This window comes from Ostrea edulis, chromosome 2 (assembly GCF_947568905.1).
Source record: "Ostrea edulis chromosome 2, xbOstEdul1.1, whole genome shotgun sequence".
NCBI classification, from domain to species: domain Eukaryota; kingdom Metazoa; phylum Mollusca; class Bivalvia; order Ostreida; family Ostreidae; genus Ostrea; species Ostrea edulis.
Genome location: NC_079165.1, coordinates 86,397,028 through 86,416,599, shown reverse-complemented (window position 1 = coordinate 86,416,599; position 19,572 = coordinate 86,397,028). Strand labels below are relative to the sequence as shown.

At 35.4% G+C, this 19,572-nt stretch overlaps 1 protein-coding gene across 1 annotated transcript in view; it reads left to right on the top strand.

Moving 5' to 3' along the window:
* The window catches only part of LOC125680997 (uncharacterized), a 40,910-nt gene extending 29,525 nt beyond the window's left edge, over nt 1-11,385 (top strand). Inside the window, exons 5-9 of the mRNA XM_048920871.2 lie at nt 5,146-5,305; nt 6,813-7,045; nt 7,863-8,162; nt 8,390-8,452; nt 10,218-11,385. Coding sequence (XP_048776828.1) covers nt 5,146-5,305; nt 6,813-7,045; nt 7,863-8,162; nt 8,390-8,452; nt 10,218-10,522 — 1,061 coding nt within the window. The 3' untranslated portion in view covers nt 10,523-11,385. The remainder of the gene's footprint in view (nt 1-5,145; nt 5,306-6,812; nt 7,046-7,862; nt 8,163-8,389; nt 8,453-10,217) is intronic.
* The last annotated feature ends 8,187 nt before the right edge of the window (nt 11,386-19,572 follow it).

Genomic DNA, 19,572 nt, shown 5'->3' with positions numbered 1-19,572 from the left:
ACATTAAATAATAAATATTCAATCGATCAATCACAAACGAAAACAAGAACTTAATTTCCTTGACAATCATATATTACACTCAATCCATTTCTTATTCATTGTCTGATTTCAGATAATCGAGAATCGTCTTATTTCATAAAATCTAATTATATTATGTCTCCCCTTTCCTGAAAGGGGACATACATGTATTGGTTTAAATAATAAGAATTCTTTTTCTTCTTCTTCCGCTTCTCATATAAAGTTTTTCCGGGTCATAACTTTTTTGTCTTTTGACATAGGCCTTTGATATTTGGTATATAGGTACACCATGATGAGACAGTGTGTCGTGTATCGTTTATATGACCTTTGACCTTTTATATAAAGGTCAATTAATAATTTTTTGGGAGTAATATTTTCGTCCGGACCATAACTTTTTTTTTATCTTTTGACATAGGCCTTTGATATTTGGTATGTAGGTATACTATGATTAGAGAGAGAGTGTGTGTGTGTGTGTGTGTGTGTGTGTCGCGTGCCATTTCTGATGACCTTGATCTTTTATGTAAAGGTCAAATAAGAAATTGTTGTGGCATTTTTTTGGTCCGGACCATAACTGTTTTGTCTTTTGACATAGGCATTCGGTATGTGGGTACATCATGATAAGATAGTGTATCATGTGCCATTTCTGCTGACATTTGACCTTGACCTTTTATGTAAAGGTCAAATAATAGAATTTTGGAGTATATTTTCGTTCGGACCATAATGTTTTTGTCTTTTGACATAGGCTTTTGATATTTGGCATGCTGGCACGTTTACTTTAATACAATATGCTCACAACACTGTTCCTTGTTTGAAGCACATATAAACATTTAGGCGAATGTTATGTACCGTAAGTCTTAATTTTCCACTTTAAAGATGATCCATAAAAATGCTTTTAAATCTATGAATAATTGAAGGGAAAACATCAGTTTTAATGTGCTGAAACAATTCTTCCTAGTTGTAATTAAGATAGCCAACACCTCTGGTTTCACATACGTATTTAACAAATTTGAATTTACCTAAAAAAATTAAAAGAGAATTTATTGTTCTCACTTAATTGAATTATTAAGAGGGGGACCTTTTTACAGAATATATTGATATCTATCGTGGCTCTGCCTTGCTCCCGAGGGGTACTTCATAGGAGAGAGACCCCAGGGTCATAGTTTTTAGAAGGGAAACCCCGAAAATCAAAATTTGAGCAAATACAAGTGGACACCACACAGTGATGCTCGCAGTTTAGTATGTAAAACTTTGAACAATTTTTGGAGATCATGCGTAGATGTACAGCACAATGAATATATAATTGATTGCATATTGTTTAACGTCCCTCTCGAGAATCTTCACTCATATGGAGACGTCATCATTGCCGGTGAAGGGGGTGCAAAATGTAGGTCTATGCTCGGCGCTTATGGCCTTTGAGCAGGGAGGGATCTTTATCATGCCACACCTGCTGTGAGATGGGGCCTCGGTGTTTGAGGTCTCATCCAAAGGACCGCTCCATTTAGTCGTCTTTTACGGCAAGCAAAGGGTACTGAAGACTCGAATCCCCACGGGATATGAATATATGAAGATGAAGATGCTGCATAAAGTTTATCAATTTGAAAAATTGCACGTACATAATTATATGATATACATAAGAGTCTTTTAAACATTCCTATTTAAAACTTTAAGATGCCTGTTGTGGCTTACCTCTAGCCTGAGAGTCATGATTTTATTACATGTATTCATTGCATGACGATGTTTATGCATTTATTCCATTAGTAGTAGGAAATCGCACTCAGTTTTTTCCTGGGTATTTTATTTTTAAATTTTCTTTTTCTTGTTTCTCCGATCTGACTTTAGGTGTCATAGTTTGAACAAAATAGATATATACACAAATTAATAATGCTTGCACATTATTTTGATTATTTATATTTTTGTGGTATTTAAGTAGTTTAAAATGAATTTTCCTATACATTCGCGCATGTATATAGAACTTGAAATCTTTAGTGTGCCGCTGAACTGAATCTAGGAGTCAGTTCTGAGTCAATCATCTTTAAATAAAGAAGCTGTCAAGCAAGTTTTCTTTATCAATGGTTTCACCCTATTTTTACTGGGATATACATCCTTAATTTCGCTGTTGTTCAATTCCCGCTATTTGTACTGTGATATACATTCTTAATTTCGCTGTTATTTAATTCCCGCTATTTGTACTGTGATATACATCCTTAATTTCGCTGTTATTTAATTCCCGCTATTTGTACTGTGATATGCATCCTTAATTTCGCTGTTGTTCAATTCCCGCTATTTGTACTGTGATATACATTCTTAATTTCGCTGCTATTTAATTCCCGCTATTTGTACTGTGATATACATCCTTAATTTCGCTACTATTCAATCCCCGCTATTTTCGGTGTCTGCTTTTTACGATCATTATTCAGACACAATTATTTAGACACACCATCAATAAAAAAAAAACTGCGTGAAAATTGATTTAATCAAGAAACTAGGAGCGGATCTAAGGCCAATCATTAAAGGAAGGTGTAGAAAGTCATTTGAGAATACCTTATATCCAATACCTATGAAATTAGTCACGTGATTCTTGAGAAAGACGATAAAATAAGAAAGGTTTACACCAAATAAATGTATAGAAATACGTATAGGATATTTAACTTGAAAAGCGACATCACTTAATCACGTCTCACTCGGCTTCGCGGATTATAAAGCGTAAACTGACCCAAACCAGGTTAAGTAATCACAAAATAAAGAAATGTTGAAGTCAAAAGAAAAACAAGAATATGATGATAGACAGAAACAGATACGAACAAAATATGAAAGTTCGCATCGAAGGAGTAATATTCACTGGTGCGCATCGAAGGACTATTGTTCAGTGACGCGCACCGAAGGAGTAATGTTCAGTGATGCGCATCAAAGGAGTAATGTTCAGTGATGCGCATCAAAGGAGTAATGTTCAATGATGCGCATCAAAGGAGTTATGTTCAATGATGCGCATCAAAGGAGTAATGTTCAGTGATGCGCATCAAAGGAGTAATGTTCAGTGATGCGCATCAAAGGAGTAATGTTCAATGATGCGCATCGAAGGAGTAATGTTCAATAAGAATCAGTTACAAACTTACAGTGTAATGTTCAGAGTTTAGGTTTGGGACTCTGTACTCATGACAGATATAGAGTGCGTCTTGGGAGAATATTAAAATTCAAGCTTCGTTGCTGGAACGTTAGCAGTGATATAGATGTCGTGAAATATAAAGTATTAGAAATGTTTCGAGATACACTTTTGATGAAATGATTTAAACTGAAAGTGTTTGTTATTGAAACAAAAATTACTGTAGAAAAAGGTGCTTGAAAATGATTAATTCATCTCCCTCACGTCAAGTAAGGGATCGGGTGAATAAGAGATTTCTGGAGGACTCAATGGATGGTTGACAATACCATGTATGGGGAATTCTCAAATAATCATCGTCTGCGTTTATCTCTCCCCAGAAAATTGTATATTTTATGACTTAATCAGTTTTAGCTTTAGACATTCACTTTCTCCAATGATATGTCTACCATTTTCAATTTTACAAAAATCTTTCTTGAAAATAGGGAAATCCAATTTGCTCAAATGAAGGACCATGTCTCCTTTCAAGAAGGGGAGATAATTAAAGAAAATTGATAATAAGGTAGCGTGTTAATGAACCGTAACAACACATGCATGAAATATTTCTTGTGAACACTCATCCCCCCCCCCCCAAAAAAAATAGATGAGGAATTTCAGTCTAGATCGCAAAACTATTTTTCAGGAATTTTTTTTAAAGATATAATTTTAGAGAATCGGTGTCATTGCATTTTCAAATCTGTTAACGTAAGTTTAAAATCATCATGATTGTAATAAACAGCTAAGAGTAGAGTATAAGACATTAAATACAGCTTGAAGTAGAATATAATTTAATATCTATAGTGTGGAGAAGAATAAAAGTCAATAGCTACAGATTAAGAGAATGACATTGAATACAGCTTGGAGTAAAGTATGACGCAATATTTACATCTTGGAGTAGAGTATAAATCATAATTTACATCTTGGTGTAGAGTATAACCCAATATCTACAGCTTGGAGTAGAGTATAAGTCAATATATACAGTGGGATGTAGAGTATAAATCAATATATACAGTGTGGTGTAGAGTATAAATCAATATATACAGTGTGGTGTAGAGTATAAGTCAATATCTACAGTGTGGGTTAGAGTATAGGTCAATATATACAGTGTGGGGTAGAGTATAAGTCAATATATACAGTGTGGAGTAGAGTATAAGTCAATATCTACAGTGTGGAGTAGAGTATAAGTCAATATCTACAGCTTGGAGTAGAGTATAAGTCAATATCTACAGTGTGGAGTAGAGTATAAGTCAATATCTACAGTGTGGAGTAGAGTATAAGTCAATATATACAGTGTGGAGTAGAGTATAAGTCAATATCTACAGTGGGATGTAGAGTATATGTCAATATATACAGTGTGGAGTAGAGTATAAGTCAATATTTACAGTGTGGTGTAGAGTATAAGTCAATATATACAATGTGGTGTAGAGTATAGGTCAATATATACAGTGTGGAGTAGAGTATAGGTCAATATATACAGTGTGGTGTGGAGTATAAGTCAATATCTACCGTGTTGTGTGGAGTTTAATTCAACTGGTTTTAACTTAGTCTGGCTAACATTCCTTACTAGTATCCTGTTTCCGGTATAGGCATTGCTTGAAAATAGGGTGTTATTAAGGAAAACTTTAATTTAACCCAAATTCAAGGATGGGGATGGGTCAAGTATTTTGGCATGTTTCGTTGTCCGCAACTCTAAAATTGGTCATAACGTTTAAAATATTTATGCTGGAGAGTTCACACTTGGGAAGTGAAAAGTCAGGATCAATGCTTAATTACTGATATGGTCAAGGTCATTAATCTCGGACAAATTGATCTTTCAACGATTAAAGGTGATCATACATGTGTAGTGTTCTACAAACACATCTTGTTGAAATTGGAATAAAAATAGTTCATGTAATTTGAACCAGTTAATGAAAACTCACATTAGAATACCATATCCCCTGTTGGTATAGATCTATTTTCTTTACTTACATAGATTGTATTATAAATTTCAGGGTACTTTGGGAATAACCGCAAGCAAACATATGAAGTCTTCGACGCGGACGCCAACTTGCCGGAGTCCTTTGCCCACTGTCAAGCTGCCAAGATGGGGAAAGCCAATACGAGTCCGAGTACATTCAAGTATGTCCGTGCTCGACTGCTGGAGTACGGATGGTATGTTACACCTTTGTTTGATTGAAGATATCAATAAATTCATAATGCTAAGCATCGTACAGTAAAACACGGTTGTATCGAACCCCAAGGTCCAGCGAAAAACAGTTCTTTATAACCAAACCTAGTTATACAGTAAACACGGTTATAGAGAACTCCAAGGTCCAGCGAAAAACAGTTCATTATAACCAAACGTCGTTATACAGGAAAACACGGTTATAGCAAACCCCCAAGTCCATCGAAAAACAGTTCATTATAACCAAACTTCATATAACCAATAAAAAATTGGTTATTTTCCGCTCATAGAGGAATAAATTTCACTTTGCAATAAGCGTGAATTCGTAATAAATGTGTTTGTTACAAGTGTGTTTTGCTGTATATCGATTTTTCATAAAAATACAAGTGATAAAATGATGTTCACAATTGATAAGGAAAAGGTTATGAAATATTCTTACGATTACTCTGTGTACCGTAAGTTCAAGTGACCTTTCCTGTTTGAATTTTGTCCGTCATTTGTCCGTCTGTTACTTTTCACATTTTCAACTTCTTCCCTGGCATCGTCGGGTCAATTCTAACTTGCTTCAAAGCACTCATGGGTAGAAGGGGCTTTAAGTTTCAGATGAAGGGTCATGCCTCGCTCTAAGAGGAGGAGCTAATGAAGTAATCGTTAGAATAAGGTGCTTGTTAGTTTCTACCACGAATACCGGGACAAAAGTGGTGCCCAGATAGGGGTTCAGGGCCCATATTCACAAAATATCTTACGACTAAGCTGAACAAATAATTCTGTCTGATGATTAAATACCGATCAAAAGGCCATTTAGTATGTATTAAAGTTTTATAAACCATGGATGTACTTTACATATTAATTAAGATTGTCTACAAGAAATGAAAAATAAGAAAATAACAGTGTTTGTAAATCTTGATCTTAGTCGTAAGATATTTTGTGAATAGGTACCCAGAATTTTACATAGAGTTAGTGAAAAACGTTCTTTGAAATATTCTAATAAATACAAGGGTTCTGTTTGTCAAATTAATATGCAACATGCTTACGTAGTGTAGACTCAAATTTTTTTTACACAATGAACCACGTGGTCTAGATCATTCTCTACCCAGAGTTCCGTGCGCTACTGTATGTGAAGCTTGCGTAACGCGCCCTCTGGTGAGAGAATGGGTCTAGATGCGGCCATACCAAGATTGAAGTGAAGTAACTAGACTTGAATGGATTATACTAATAAAAATCCTCCACTCAAAAAGATTTTTAAAAAAAATGTCAAATTGATATGCAAGCATACTCATGTAGTATAGTTAAAATGAATTGTATCACGAACCCCTCACTATATTGGAAACAGTGGAGCCATGATTAAGACTGGTTGTTGTACATGGTAAATTGTAATTACTCTGTTGAGCGATGTGGTCCGTGGTTCGCTTGTTACTAAGAAGCATGGTAAATAAATTCTTGATGATACTGAAATCCACACATGGCTGTTATTATTGTCATAATTATTATTAGGTCACAGGATAGGCCTTTAATATTTCCACTTTACAACCCGAACGATGCGACAGACCAGTGGTATGACGCCAGCAATTGTCGGATCCACCAGCGAAATAACGGTGTGCCAATAGCGGAGGCATCCAATAATACATGTGCTAAAATTGTCATGGATCCATTCAGTTCCTACGTGTGGGAACCGGTCAGCTGCGAAACCAGGCTCCCATTTATGTGCAACAAAGGACATGATATAGGTGAGATAAATTTTGTTTTGCGCTTTACTGTTGTATTTTGAATTACAGTGTACCTCCATATATAGAGAAAGGAATTTGTTCTTTCTTTCAAAAAACCGGTCGCGTCATAAAACAAACCACGCCTATTGTCTCCATTCACACTACGTCATAAAACAAACCACGCCTATTATCTCCATTTACACTACGTCATAAAACAAACCACGCCTATTGTCTCCATTTACACTATGCCATAAAACAAACCACCCCTATTGCCCCCGTTCACATTACGTCATAGCCGTGGTTGTATGATTAAGAAAGCCCTCGACTTTATGAAACATGGACCAATCACGGAACGTCCGTATTTTCTTTTATGCAAAGGCACTCGGAATTCATCGCGTGACTCGTAGCGGAATAATCTAAGGATTGCGGATTGGGAAAAATGACACAATAGCCACCCAAACTAAATTTACATGCATAGCCCATAGTTATAATATACTCGACTTGGTTCTTTAGAAATGAGTGATTTATAAGCGTGTTTATCGGATATCATTTGTAAACAAACGCTACACGTTTTACTTGCGGGTGCAACCATTAACATATTGTGATTTTTATTGGCCGATAAATGATTGTGTGATTTCATAAATATTTATGAAATTCGATGGTTTCGCTGTTCATACAGCCACGGTTTGAAATATGGTAGGTACTCCCGAAATCAGTAAGCATGGCTAGCGACGGTGGATAATATGAATAATAACACGCTGGATAAACTGCCAAACTGAAATCTTCAATATGACAAATTGATAGAATTGGACATTCAAGTTCACCTGTTTTATTTCAGAATACACGTCTAATGAGACATACGTAGGTAAACAGATAGACAGAAACACAACAGGCGTGGCTTTTGGTGTATTTCAAAACAGGACCACGCCCTATGAATGCGAGACCCACTGCCATAAATCGGTAAGGACATGCATCGCTGTAGAGGTCGTTCAGATCAACGACACCTACTGGGAATGTACAGCCGCCATGATTAACTTTAACGAGTTCTTTCATCTGAACATGAGTGTACAGATCAGCCTTATACCAGCTCCAGACAACTATACGGTGTTTGTCAAGGGCCTGAATCAGAGCGATGAAGGTACATATAGTGATAGCGAACTAATACAAGTCATGATCTTTTCTTGGACAAACTACAAAGCTTTCATAATGCAGTAACCATGGATACTAACGCAATTTTTAATGCAGTCCTTTAGGGCATCTTTCTTCAGTACTTAAAATTCTATTTCATGGTCAAATGTTCATATCAATTTAATGTATGTTGTGTATCTATATTTAATTACTATGGTGACGTTTTCTGTTTGACAGTTATCATAAACAATGGCACGATGCTAGAAACATTCATAAACTTCACAGAGAGCAGTCTTGGCTGTAAGTCTGAAGAACTTCAATTTCCATTAATTTGTGATTTGTTTGTTTGTGTCATCATTTTATGACCATTTTACAAGCTTCTTTTCTTATTATCATTACCATTCTAACCGAAAGGATCACTACATGTCGCAAACGATTTGGATTTTTTTAGTTTCTTGGACGATTCTCGTTATGTGTGGTCATACACTTTATTAATATGTGGAAACATTTTACAAAACTATCCCAAGTGTAGAGACGTTTTACAAAATTATCCTAAGTGTAGAATTTTTTACAAAATTATCCTAAGTGTGGATTGTTTTTTTTTTTGTTTTTTTTTACAAACCTATCCTAAGTGTAGAAAATTGTTTACAAACTATCAAAGTGCGGACACGTTTTTACAAAACTATCCAAGTGTGGGTGCTTTTTACAAACCTATCCTAAGTGTGTAAACATTGATGATATCCTAAATTTGGAAGTGAAAAAAAATATCCAAGTGTGGAAAATTTGAAAACATTGCAAGTATGAAAACGTTTTTAAATTATCTGAAAGAGATTATCACACCTGATTCATTTTCTGCTTTGTAAAGTGACATGCTATTCTCTGTCTGCCTAGGTGCATCTGTCTGTCTAGGTACATCTGTCTGTCTGTCTAGGTACATCTGTCTGTCTGTGTAGATACATCTGCCTCTCTAGGTACATCTGTCTGTCTAAGTACATCTGTCTAGGTACATCTGTCTGTCTGTCTGGGTACATCTGTCTGTCTAGGTACATCTGTCTGTCTGTCTAGGTACATCTGTCCGTCTAGGTACATCTATCTGTCTGTCTAGGTACATCTGTCTGTCTAGGTACATCTGTCTATCTAGGTACATCTGTCTGTCTAGGTAAATCTGTCTATCAAGGTACATCTGTCTGTCTATGTACATATGTCTGTCTGTCTAGGTACATCTGTCTGTCTATGTGAATCTGTCTGTCTATGTATATCTGTCTGTCTATCTAGGTACATCTGTCTGTCTATGTGAATCTGTCTGTCTATGTACATCTGTCTGTCTGTCTAGGTACATCTGTCTGTCTGTCTAGGTACATATGTCTATCTAGGTACATATGTCTGTCTAGATACATCTGTCTGTCTAGGTACATCTGTCTATCTAGGTACATATGTCTGTCTAGGTACATCTGTCTACGTACATCTGTCTGTCTATGTATATCTGTGTATCTAGGTACATCTGTCTGTCTAGGTACATCTGTCTGTCTAGGTACATCTGTCTATCTAGTTACATCTGTTTGTCTAGGTACATCTGTCTGTCTAGGTACATCTCTCTGTCTAGGTACATCTGTCTGTCTAGGTACATCTGTCTATCTAGGTACATATGTTTGTCTAGGTACATCTGTCTGTCTAGGTACATCTCTCTGTCTGTGTAGATACATCTGTCTATCTAGGTACATCTGTCTGTCTGTCTGTCTAGGTACATCTGTCTGTCTAGGTACATCTATCTGTCTGTGTAGATACATCTGTATGTCTAGGTACATCTGTTTGTCTAGGTACATCTGTATGTCTGTCTGTCTAGGTACATCTGTCTGTCTAGGTACATCTGTCTATCTAGGTACATCTGCCTGTCTAGGTACATCTGTCTGTCTAGGTACATCTCTCTGTCTATCTAGGTACATCTCTCTGTCTGTGTAGATACATCTGCCTCTCTAGGTGCATCTGCATGTCTACGTACATTTACATCTACCTGTCTTGTACAACTGTTTGTCTGTCTAGGTACATCTGATTTTTTCCTTTGTAGGTAACTACGATTATAACTTTCCAACGACTACACCCACCAGAACCTGCAATTGCTCGTGTTCCTTCACGGAGTACTCCAATGCAGAATTGCAGACCTGGATAGAGGAGGTGAAGAATGAGCTTCTCCTCAACAAGCGGGAACTGTCCTCAAACGCTCGTACCAAGATCTCGGCTAGCGACCCTCGGGCCTCGTCACAGACGATTGGGTGTTTAGGGGCGCTGGTGATTGTCGCAGTTGTCGGAATCATTGTGATTCCAGATATTCCGATCATCTGCAAACAGATCAAATACTTAACAAAGAGATAGTGGTGTACCTCAAACAGATCAAATACTTAACAAAGAGATAGTGGTGTACCTCAAACAGACCAAATACTTAACAAAGAGATAGTGGTGTACCTCAAACAGATCAATACTTAACAAAGTGATAGTGGTGTACCTCACTCATCTTTACCCTTCCCAAAGCTCTCAGTCATAGTGTCGTGATGGTGTAGATAATTCCTGGCAGTATGCATCGAACTTCCTGAAATTTTATAATACCGGCAAAAACATGTAAATCTACAGTAGGGTGCACATGATATTCATTATTAATGCTCAGCAAATAAAAGAAAGGTAAAGCCAACTTCCCTGTTGATTCCATTGGTTCTTTGTTTATCACTTATGGCCAGTAGCAAAGCAAAGTAAATAAATTCAACATGAGTTTGTCGGTGAGCTAAACAAATTCACAACATGATAATACCCACTTCTAAAGAGACAAGAAACATTTGTATTCATTAGTATTTCACCTTTCATTCGTACCACGTTATGTGAAGAAGTTGAGAGGAGTATTCGAATGACCTTATATAGGCTGTACCGGTAGACACAGAATACTCTACAACCACAAAGAACAGATTTCCAGTTATGTGAGGGAGGACAATGTATCGGAATTGTGTCGTTCTCTGAACTAAAATAGTTAGATTGATTTGCCAAAAAACCCATCTGACCCTGTGATAGCTTTAGCTCTTTAAATCTTCTTTAACCTTGAAAGATAAGTGTATATGAACACGTTTCTCGGTTGCATTATATAGCAAACCTCCAGGGCCAGCAAAAACAGTTTGTTGAAACCAAGCTTCGTTATATCCCATAAGATTTATCGTTGTTTCTTTCATGGGGAATAAACATCACTTTGCAAATGCGTGATTTGGTTATACGCCTTTTCAGTATAAGCGTGATTTACTGTATATGGAACACACCGAAATCATAATGTTTAATACAAAAGTTGTTATCATTGCATTAGAGACTTATCGGAGATGACGAGGCAATAAGAATTGTGTTACTGATGTAGCTTACAGAGGGGTACCTGTAAAGTGCGAAACGAAATCTACCGAAACGAAACAGATTGTATAACCGAACTCTTTTAATTATAATAATTGAAAATGGTATATTAGGCTCCTGTGAAAGTTACCACACATAAATAGAATTCGCCTCCCCTTTGATGTAGGCTTTCGGCTTGACTGGTGCCTGAGAAAGTTGAAAGCAGGAAGAGCTCTTAAGCTCTTATTTTATTTCCAACTGCTGAGGTGCGAGTACTTTCAATAATGGAAAAAAATTAATTCTGTAAGAGATATATATACAATGTATATATACACACACACACACACACACACACACACACACATATATATATATATATATATATATATATATATATATATATAATATATATATATATATATATTATTAAAAATCATTATTGATATGTATTGAGTCTAAAGATAACTCTATTGGTACCGTATAAGTTTTACATTTGGGGTGTTGCTTAGACGGGGAATTGAAAACGGGACAGAAAACGGAATTTTTTTAATGCAATATCAGGAGGTCAATATTTTATAAAATCAAAAGGCTTATGAACAAGGGAAGCAGAAATTACAAAGAGAACGGGAGGACATACTCAAAATCCACCGTTTGAAATCTACCAAAACGAAACCCACCGAAACGAAACGAAACAGATTGTATGACCGAACTCCTTTAATTATAATATTTAAAAATGGTATCTCTTACTACATACAAATACACAATATCCACATGTATACATAGATTTGTCTTTAAAGCAAAAAATGCTGAAACATGTATTTATGCCCAAATGCGGATCCGATGACCCCAGCCCTCCTTTAGTGTGTTTCCCTAGACCTCTGAGACTGTAACCCTCCGTTCTGAAATTTATGGATCCAAAACTAATTGCACATGGTATTTAAAAAACTTCGGATATGTACTTTGTGCTTACTCATCCCACCCCCTTTCCAACTTTTAAAACTTTGTATCAGTCAAGTCGAAAGCCTACATCAAAGGGGAGGCGGATTTATTTATATGTGGTAACTTTCACAGGGGCTTAAGATACAATTTTTAAATATTATAATCAAAACAGTTCGGTTATACAATTTGTTTCGTTTCGGTAGGTTTCGTTTCGTTTCGGTGGGTTTTGTTTCGTTTCAGTAGATTTCGTTTCGTTTCGGTAGATTTCGTTTCGTTTCGAACTTTACAGGTACCCCTTACAGAGAAAGTTTGAGGGGTAAGATAAGTGATAATAATAACAATAAATAACTTATTGCAAATATATGTAAGTAATTTCGACATATCAAAACTTTCACAATACATGTACTCTTAAATCAAAATTTTGCAATGTAATTTTTTCTTCTATACAAGTAGAATTGCAACAAATAATTCACGCTTAAAGGTACAGATGCTAAATTTTAATACAATTTTTAAATATTTCGGTTTTCTATGAATAAAAGGAAACAAAACATTCTGTTAAATTTGTGTACAAAAACTGCGGTTGTAGAGATATAAATGATTGATTGATTCATTGTTTTGATGTTTTTTGCCACATTCAACAATTTTTCAGTTAAATGAAAGGTGAAGATAACTAACATATATATATATATATATATATATATATATATATGGTATCAGGACAACTCGCCCCCAAGACAACTCGCCCTCAAGACAACTCGCCCCCTCATCGGGACAACTCGCCCCTAAGACAACTCGCTCTCAAGACAACTCGCCCCCTCTTCGGGACAACTCGCCCCCTTCATATCATACATGTTTACAATTATTATTTTTGGTCTAAGTCCAAGAAGTGTTTTAGCAAAAATTAATGAATTTCTTATAGATAGTATATACATCACAGACAATAAGACGTGTTCACATAAACACTGAACTTCGTGTCTTTTTATGCAAGACGAAAGATTTTAGTGAAAATCCAGTGTTTGGGTTCAGTAAATTCATCATCACTTTTATGTACATGTAAAATATATAATTTCAGCGGAAACAAGTTAGCGTTTGGTATAGGGAGAGTATTGGCTTGATCTACAGCTGACGTAGTATAATTATCAATAATCTGCGTCTGTTGTTAAATCTAATTGTTTGATTTCACCCAAGCTGTTATAAATTTACTTCAAACGTTTTGAGGTACTCATCATCAGAGTTCTTTACACTTTGAAATCGCCGCGTAAAAAGAATCACCCCGGGTAAAAAGAATCCGTAAAGCAAAGCCGTTATTAAATTTCTAAAATGGGAATTTTATTATTTTTCAACGGGAATTAGGTGAGAAACGCATTAAAATATAATTACATATATCAGAATATTCATGCTTCACCTTTACACTTATGTATACTACATCGACAAAAAAAAAAAAAAAAAAAAAAAAAAAAAAAAAAAAAAAAACAGAAAAAAAAACAAACAAACAAACAAACAAAACCACTCACCCTCCCCCCCCAAACCCCCTAAAAATTTCTCAGTATTTGGAGACATTTAATAAATTACCTGAAGATCAGTAAATATAGTTTTCCTTGCCAATTGATTTATTCTATTAGAATTTACCATTCGTGTTAAAGTATGAAATAAAAAGACGTATCTTTAATTTATAGGGTTAAAAGTGTAAATAACACACACAAAATAAAAATAAAATGTGATAATATATGTATATATAATATTGGGGGCGAGTTGTCTCAAGAGAAGGGGGCGACTTGTCCTGAGAGAGGGCGAGTTGTCCTAAGAGGGGGCGAGTTGTCTTGGGGGCGAGTTGTCCAGCATTCATATATATATATATATATATATATATATATATACAAAGCACTAAAATGACCAACGATACGAACAACCAGATTGTCAACAAATTTTCGAAAAGAATTACATAATGTGGCCAATATCAACAGAGAATAATAACAAAAACTACATACAAGTACATCTAGCACTTCAACTACACTAATCTACAAACGTATTTACAACGCAGACTACATGTTTTTTTGGTCTTTAGGCTTGCCAATCAATGTTAAAAGTGGAACGAATTAGGACATGCCTTATTCGTCCAAAGAGCTGATCCAAAATGTACGAAGTGATAAAACTAGACTTAATTAATCTCAAGTGGAACGAGTTAACCCAATTACGTTGACAAATAGTAAAGCTACATGTAACTCGTACTCAGAGAGATTCTATTTTAACTATGCATTAAGAATAAATAATTCAATAAAGATAATAATAAGAAAAAAAATATCAACACACACACAAAAATAAAAAAAACAACCACCCCCCCCAAAAAAAAAAAAAAACAACAAAACAAAAAACAACTGAAAATAAACTATGTAAATGAATGAACACTATAAAATGAAATAAGAAATGAACAAAATTTGAGAGAAAGATAATGTAAATAACAAATTTGAATAAGTATACAAAGTGGATCAACTCCAAACAAAAACAAAGAATGAGCAGCCTACGAAATTGAATCAACATCAGACATTCCCGTACTGATCATGTCTAGGGGAGACGTGCAAAAACACAGAATCACGGAAACTGATAAATGGGTTTTACATGTAAGCAATCGGTTATGAAGGTCAAAGTAATTAAAAGGAGTGGGCTGATTGTAAACAGAATTGAAAAGAAAAAATGTGTTCAAAAATGGCCATAGTACCACTGTTAGGGACATGATCAGACGAGTAGGTCTAGATGAAGCTTGAAATCTAGTAAGGGTTTAGCCCGTATTCATCCTGGTGAAGTCAGTAGGTCCATGCGGTTCAAATGACTTCAACCTGTGCATCCAGAAGTTTTCCTTCTGCTTTCTTTCGGTATTTGACCAACTAGGCTCATGATCAACAACCACTACTGTCATGTCCTCCCATCAGTGGTTATTGCCATTGAAATGTGTTGCTATTGGCAAATCTTTTTTGGATCTGATGGAGGACCGGTGGTTGTTGACCAGTCTGCGAAGGTCTGTTGTTTCTCCTATGTACTGCTTCAGGCAGGCATCGCAACTGATGAGATAGATGCAGTTATTGGTTTTGCAGGAAAAGTTTCCCAATATTTTATAACTGCGAGTCGTGACCGGACTGCTAAAACCCTCAGTGTCTGAGCTATATTTGCATAATTGACATCTGAGGTCTGAGCATGTTTTGAAACCTCCATTGGGTAAAGTGTTATCCAGTTTGGTCCTTACTATCATGTCCTTCAGGTTTCTGGGGCGTCTGAAGGATGCCGTCGGAGGTTCCTTAAAAACATCATTCATTCGTTTGTTGGCATGCAGAATGGGCAGGTGTTTTTTCCAGAATACCGTTGATGTTCTTGAGGGCGGGATGATACGTAGTGACCAATGGAACCCTGTCATTCTGAGGTTTTTCTTTATACTGGAGGAGGGACTGTCGGTCCTGTAGTGACATCTCATCAATCGCGGATTGTACCTTGCAAGGATCATATCCTCTGTTAGTGAGATGAGGTTTGAAGATTGTTCCTTGTTCTTGGAAAATAGTAGGAGTAGAGTAGATGCGGCGGATTTGCGTAGCTAAACCCTTAGGTACACCTTTGAAAGTGTGGGGTGGATGACAAGTAGATGGCATAAGGTATAAATGAGAGTCAGTGGGTTTGATTTGGAGATTAAACTCAATTTCCCCCGTTTCTAAATGTGGCTGTGGTATCCGAAAATGTGTTATTTGAGTCGGAAATTTCCACAGTAAACTTGATGGAATTATGGAAAGAGTTTGCCATCTCGATAAAATCGTCCAGGCTTTCACGACCGTCAACCCACTTCATCTCAATGTCATCTATAAAACGTAGCCAACTAAGGGGTTTAACTGGTGAATGATGTAGAAGTCTACGTTCCAGTCTCCCCATAAAGATGTTGTCATACGATGGTGCCATTTTTGTTCCCATAGCTGTGCCACTTATTTGCAGGTAGCGTTCACCATTGAACATGAAGTTATTGAACTTGAGGACATGTTTAAGAAGCTGAATGAGTGATTCGGTTGAAGGACATTTAATTACCCTATTGTTCCAAACCTCTCTATACGCCTCGATACCCTCGTCATGTGGAATGTTAGTGTAAAGTGAAGTAACATCCATGGTCACAAGGAGGGTATGGTCTGGTAGGCCCGATGAGGGTGTTTTATTAAGGTAACTAGTGGTGTCCTTCAAGTATGATGGTAAATCTTCTACGTGTTGACGGAGATGTAAATCAATGAATTCAGAGATTTTCTCCGTGGGGTGTCCGATGGCACTGACTATAGGACGGACTGGCACGTCTTTTTTGTGAATTTTAGGCAGCAAATAGAATAGTTCTTATATGAAAATATAAAAGTGTTTAGACTCACTATAACCTATACACTACAAGTCTTACATGTAAATATTGAAGTGTTTAGGCTTACTGTACACCATACATTACAAGTCTTACATGTAAATATAGAAGTGTGTAGGCTTACTGTACACCATACATTACAAGTCTTACATGTAAATATAGAAGTGTTTAGGCTTACTGTAATCCATACATTACAAGCCTTATATGTAAATATAGAAGTGTTTAGGCTAACTGTAATCCATACATTGCAAGTCTGATACGTCAATATAGAAGTGTTTAGGCTCACTGTAATCCATACATTACAAGCCTAATATGTAAATATAGAAGTCTTTAAGCTTACTGTAATCCATACATTACAAGCCTTACATGTAAATATAAACGTGTTTAGGCTCATTGTAATCCATAGATTACAAGACTTACATGTAAATATAGAAGTGCTTAGCTTCACTGTAATCCATACATTAAAAGCCTGATATGTAAATTTAGAAGTGTTTAGGCTAACTGTTATACATACATTACAAGCCTTACAGGTGTACATGTAAATATATAAGTGTTTATACACATTGTAATCCATACATTGCAAGCCTTATATGAAAATATAAAAGTGTTTAGACTCACTATAACCTATACACTACAAGCCTTACATGTAAATTTAGAAGTGTTTAGGCTTACTGTAATCCATGCATTACAAGCCTTATATGTAAATATAGAAGTGTTTAAGCTTACTGTAATCCATGCATTACAAGCCTTATATGTAAATATAGAAGTGTTTAAGCTTACTGTAATCCATGCATTACAAGCCTGATATGTAAATATAGAAGTGTTTAAGCTTACTGTAATCCATGCATTACAAGCCTGATATGTAAATATAGAAGTGTTTAAGCTTAGTGTAATCCATACAGTACAAGCCTTATATGTAAATATAGAAGTGTTTAGGCTCACTGTAATCCATACATTACAAGCCTGATATGTAAATATAGAAGTCTTTAGGCTCACTGTATCCCATACATTACAAGCCTTATTATAGGATTAAACATTTTTTTTGAAGAATTTATCGATGTGTAAACTCCGGACATTTTACTCACAAACCGAATAAAAGTGCGAAGCACTTTTATGTTAAGTTTGTGAGTAAAATATTCGGAGTGTATACATCAATAAATTCTTCAAAAAGAATGTTTGATTCTTATAATTCCAATTCATTCACTTTATTAACAATTGCAAAAATTTGAATAGTTTCCCCGCACTATGTTGTTTGTTTTCAGGCGTGTATGGATACATCGTGTTTTCCGATTTATTGTTGTGTAAACTCTTGTTCAGCTTTATTTTTGTCCAATCAAAACAACTGTAATAAATAACATTGGAATTATATGTGAATATAGAAGTGTTTAGGCTCACTGTAACCCATACATTACAAGCCTTACATGTAAATATATAAGTGTTTAAGCTTACTGTAATCCATACATTACAAGCCTTACATGTAAATATAGAAGTGTTTAAGCTTACTGTAATCCATACATTACAAGCCTTATATGTAAATATAGAAGTGTTTAGGCTCACAGCTATACATACATTACAAACCTTATAAGTAAATATAGAAGTGTTTAGGCTCACTGTAACCCATACATTACAAGCCTGATATGTAAATAAAAGAGTTTAGGTTCACTGTAATCCATGCATTACAAGTCTTATATGTAAAAATAGAAGTCTTTAGGCTCACTGTAACTCATACATTACATGCCTTATATGTAAATATAGAAGTGTTTAGGCTCACTGTAATCCATACATTACAAGCTTGATATGTAAATATAGAAGTGTTTAGGCTCACTGTAACTCATACATTATAATCCTTACATGTAAATATAGAATATTTAGGCTCACTGTAATCCATACATTACAAGCCTGATATGTAAATATAAAGGTGTTTAGGCTCACTGTAACCCATACATTACAAGCCTGATATGTAAATATAGAAGTGTTTAGGCTCACTGTAACCCATACATTACAAGCCTTATATGTAAATATAGAAGTGTTTAGGCTCACTGTAATCCATACATTACAAGCCTTACATGTAAATATAGAAGTGTTTAGGCTCACTGTAACCCATACATTACAAGCCTTATATGTAAATATAGAAGTGTTTAGGCTCACTGTAGTCCATACATTACAAGTCTTATATGTAAATATAGAAGTGTTTAGGCTCACTGTAACCCATACATTACAAGCCTTATATGTAAATATAGAAGTGTTTAGGCTCACTGTAATCCATACATTACAAGCCTTACATGTAAATATAGAAGTGCTTAAGCTTACTGTAATCCATACATTACAAGCCTTATATGTAAATATAGAAGTGTTTAAGCTTACTGTAATCCATACATTACAAGCTTGATATGTAAATAAAAAAGAGTTTAGGTTCACTGTAATCCATGTATTACAAGCCTGATATGTAAATATAGAAGTGTTTAAGCTTACTGTAATCCATACATTACAAGCCTGATATGTAAATAAAAAAGAGTTTAGGTTCACTGTAATCCATGCATTACAAGCCTTACATATAAATATAGAAGTGTTTAAGCTTACTGTAATCCATGCATTACAAGCCTGATATGTAAATATATATGTGTTTAAGCTCACTGTAATCCATACATTGCAAGCATTACAGGTGTACATGTAAATATAGAAGTTTTTAGAATCACTATAACCTATACACTACAAGTCTTACATGTAAATATAGAAGTGTTTAAGCTCACTGTAATCT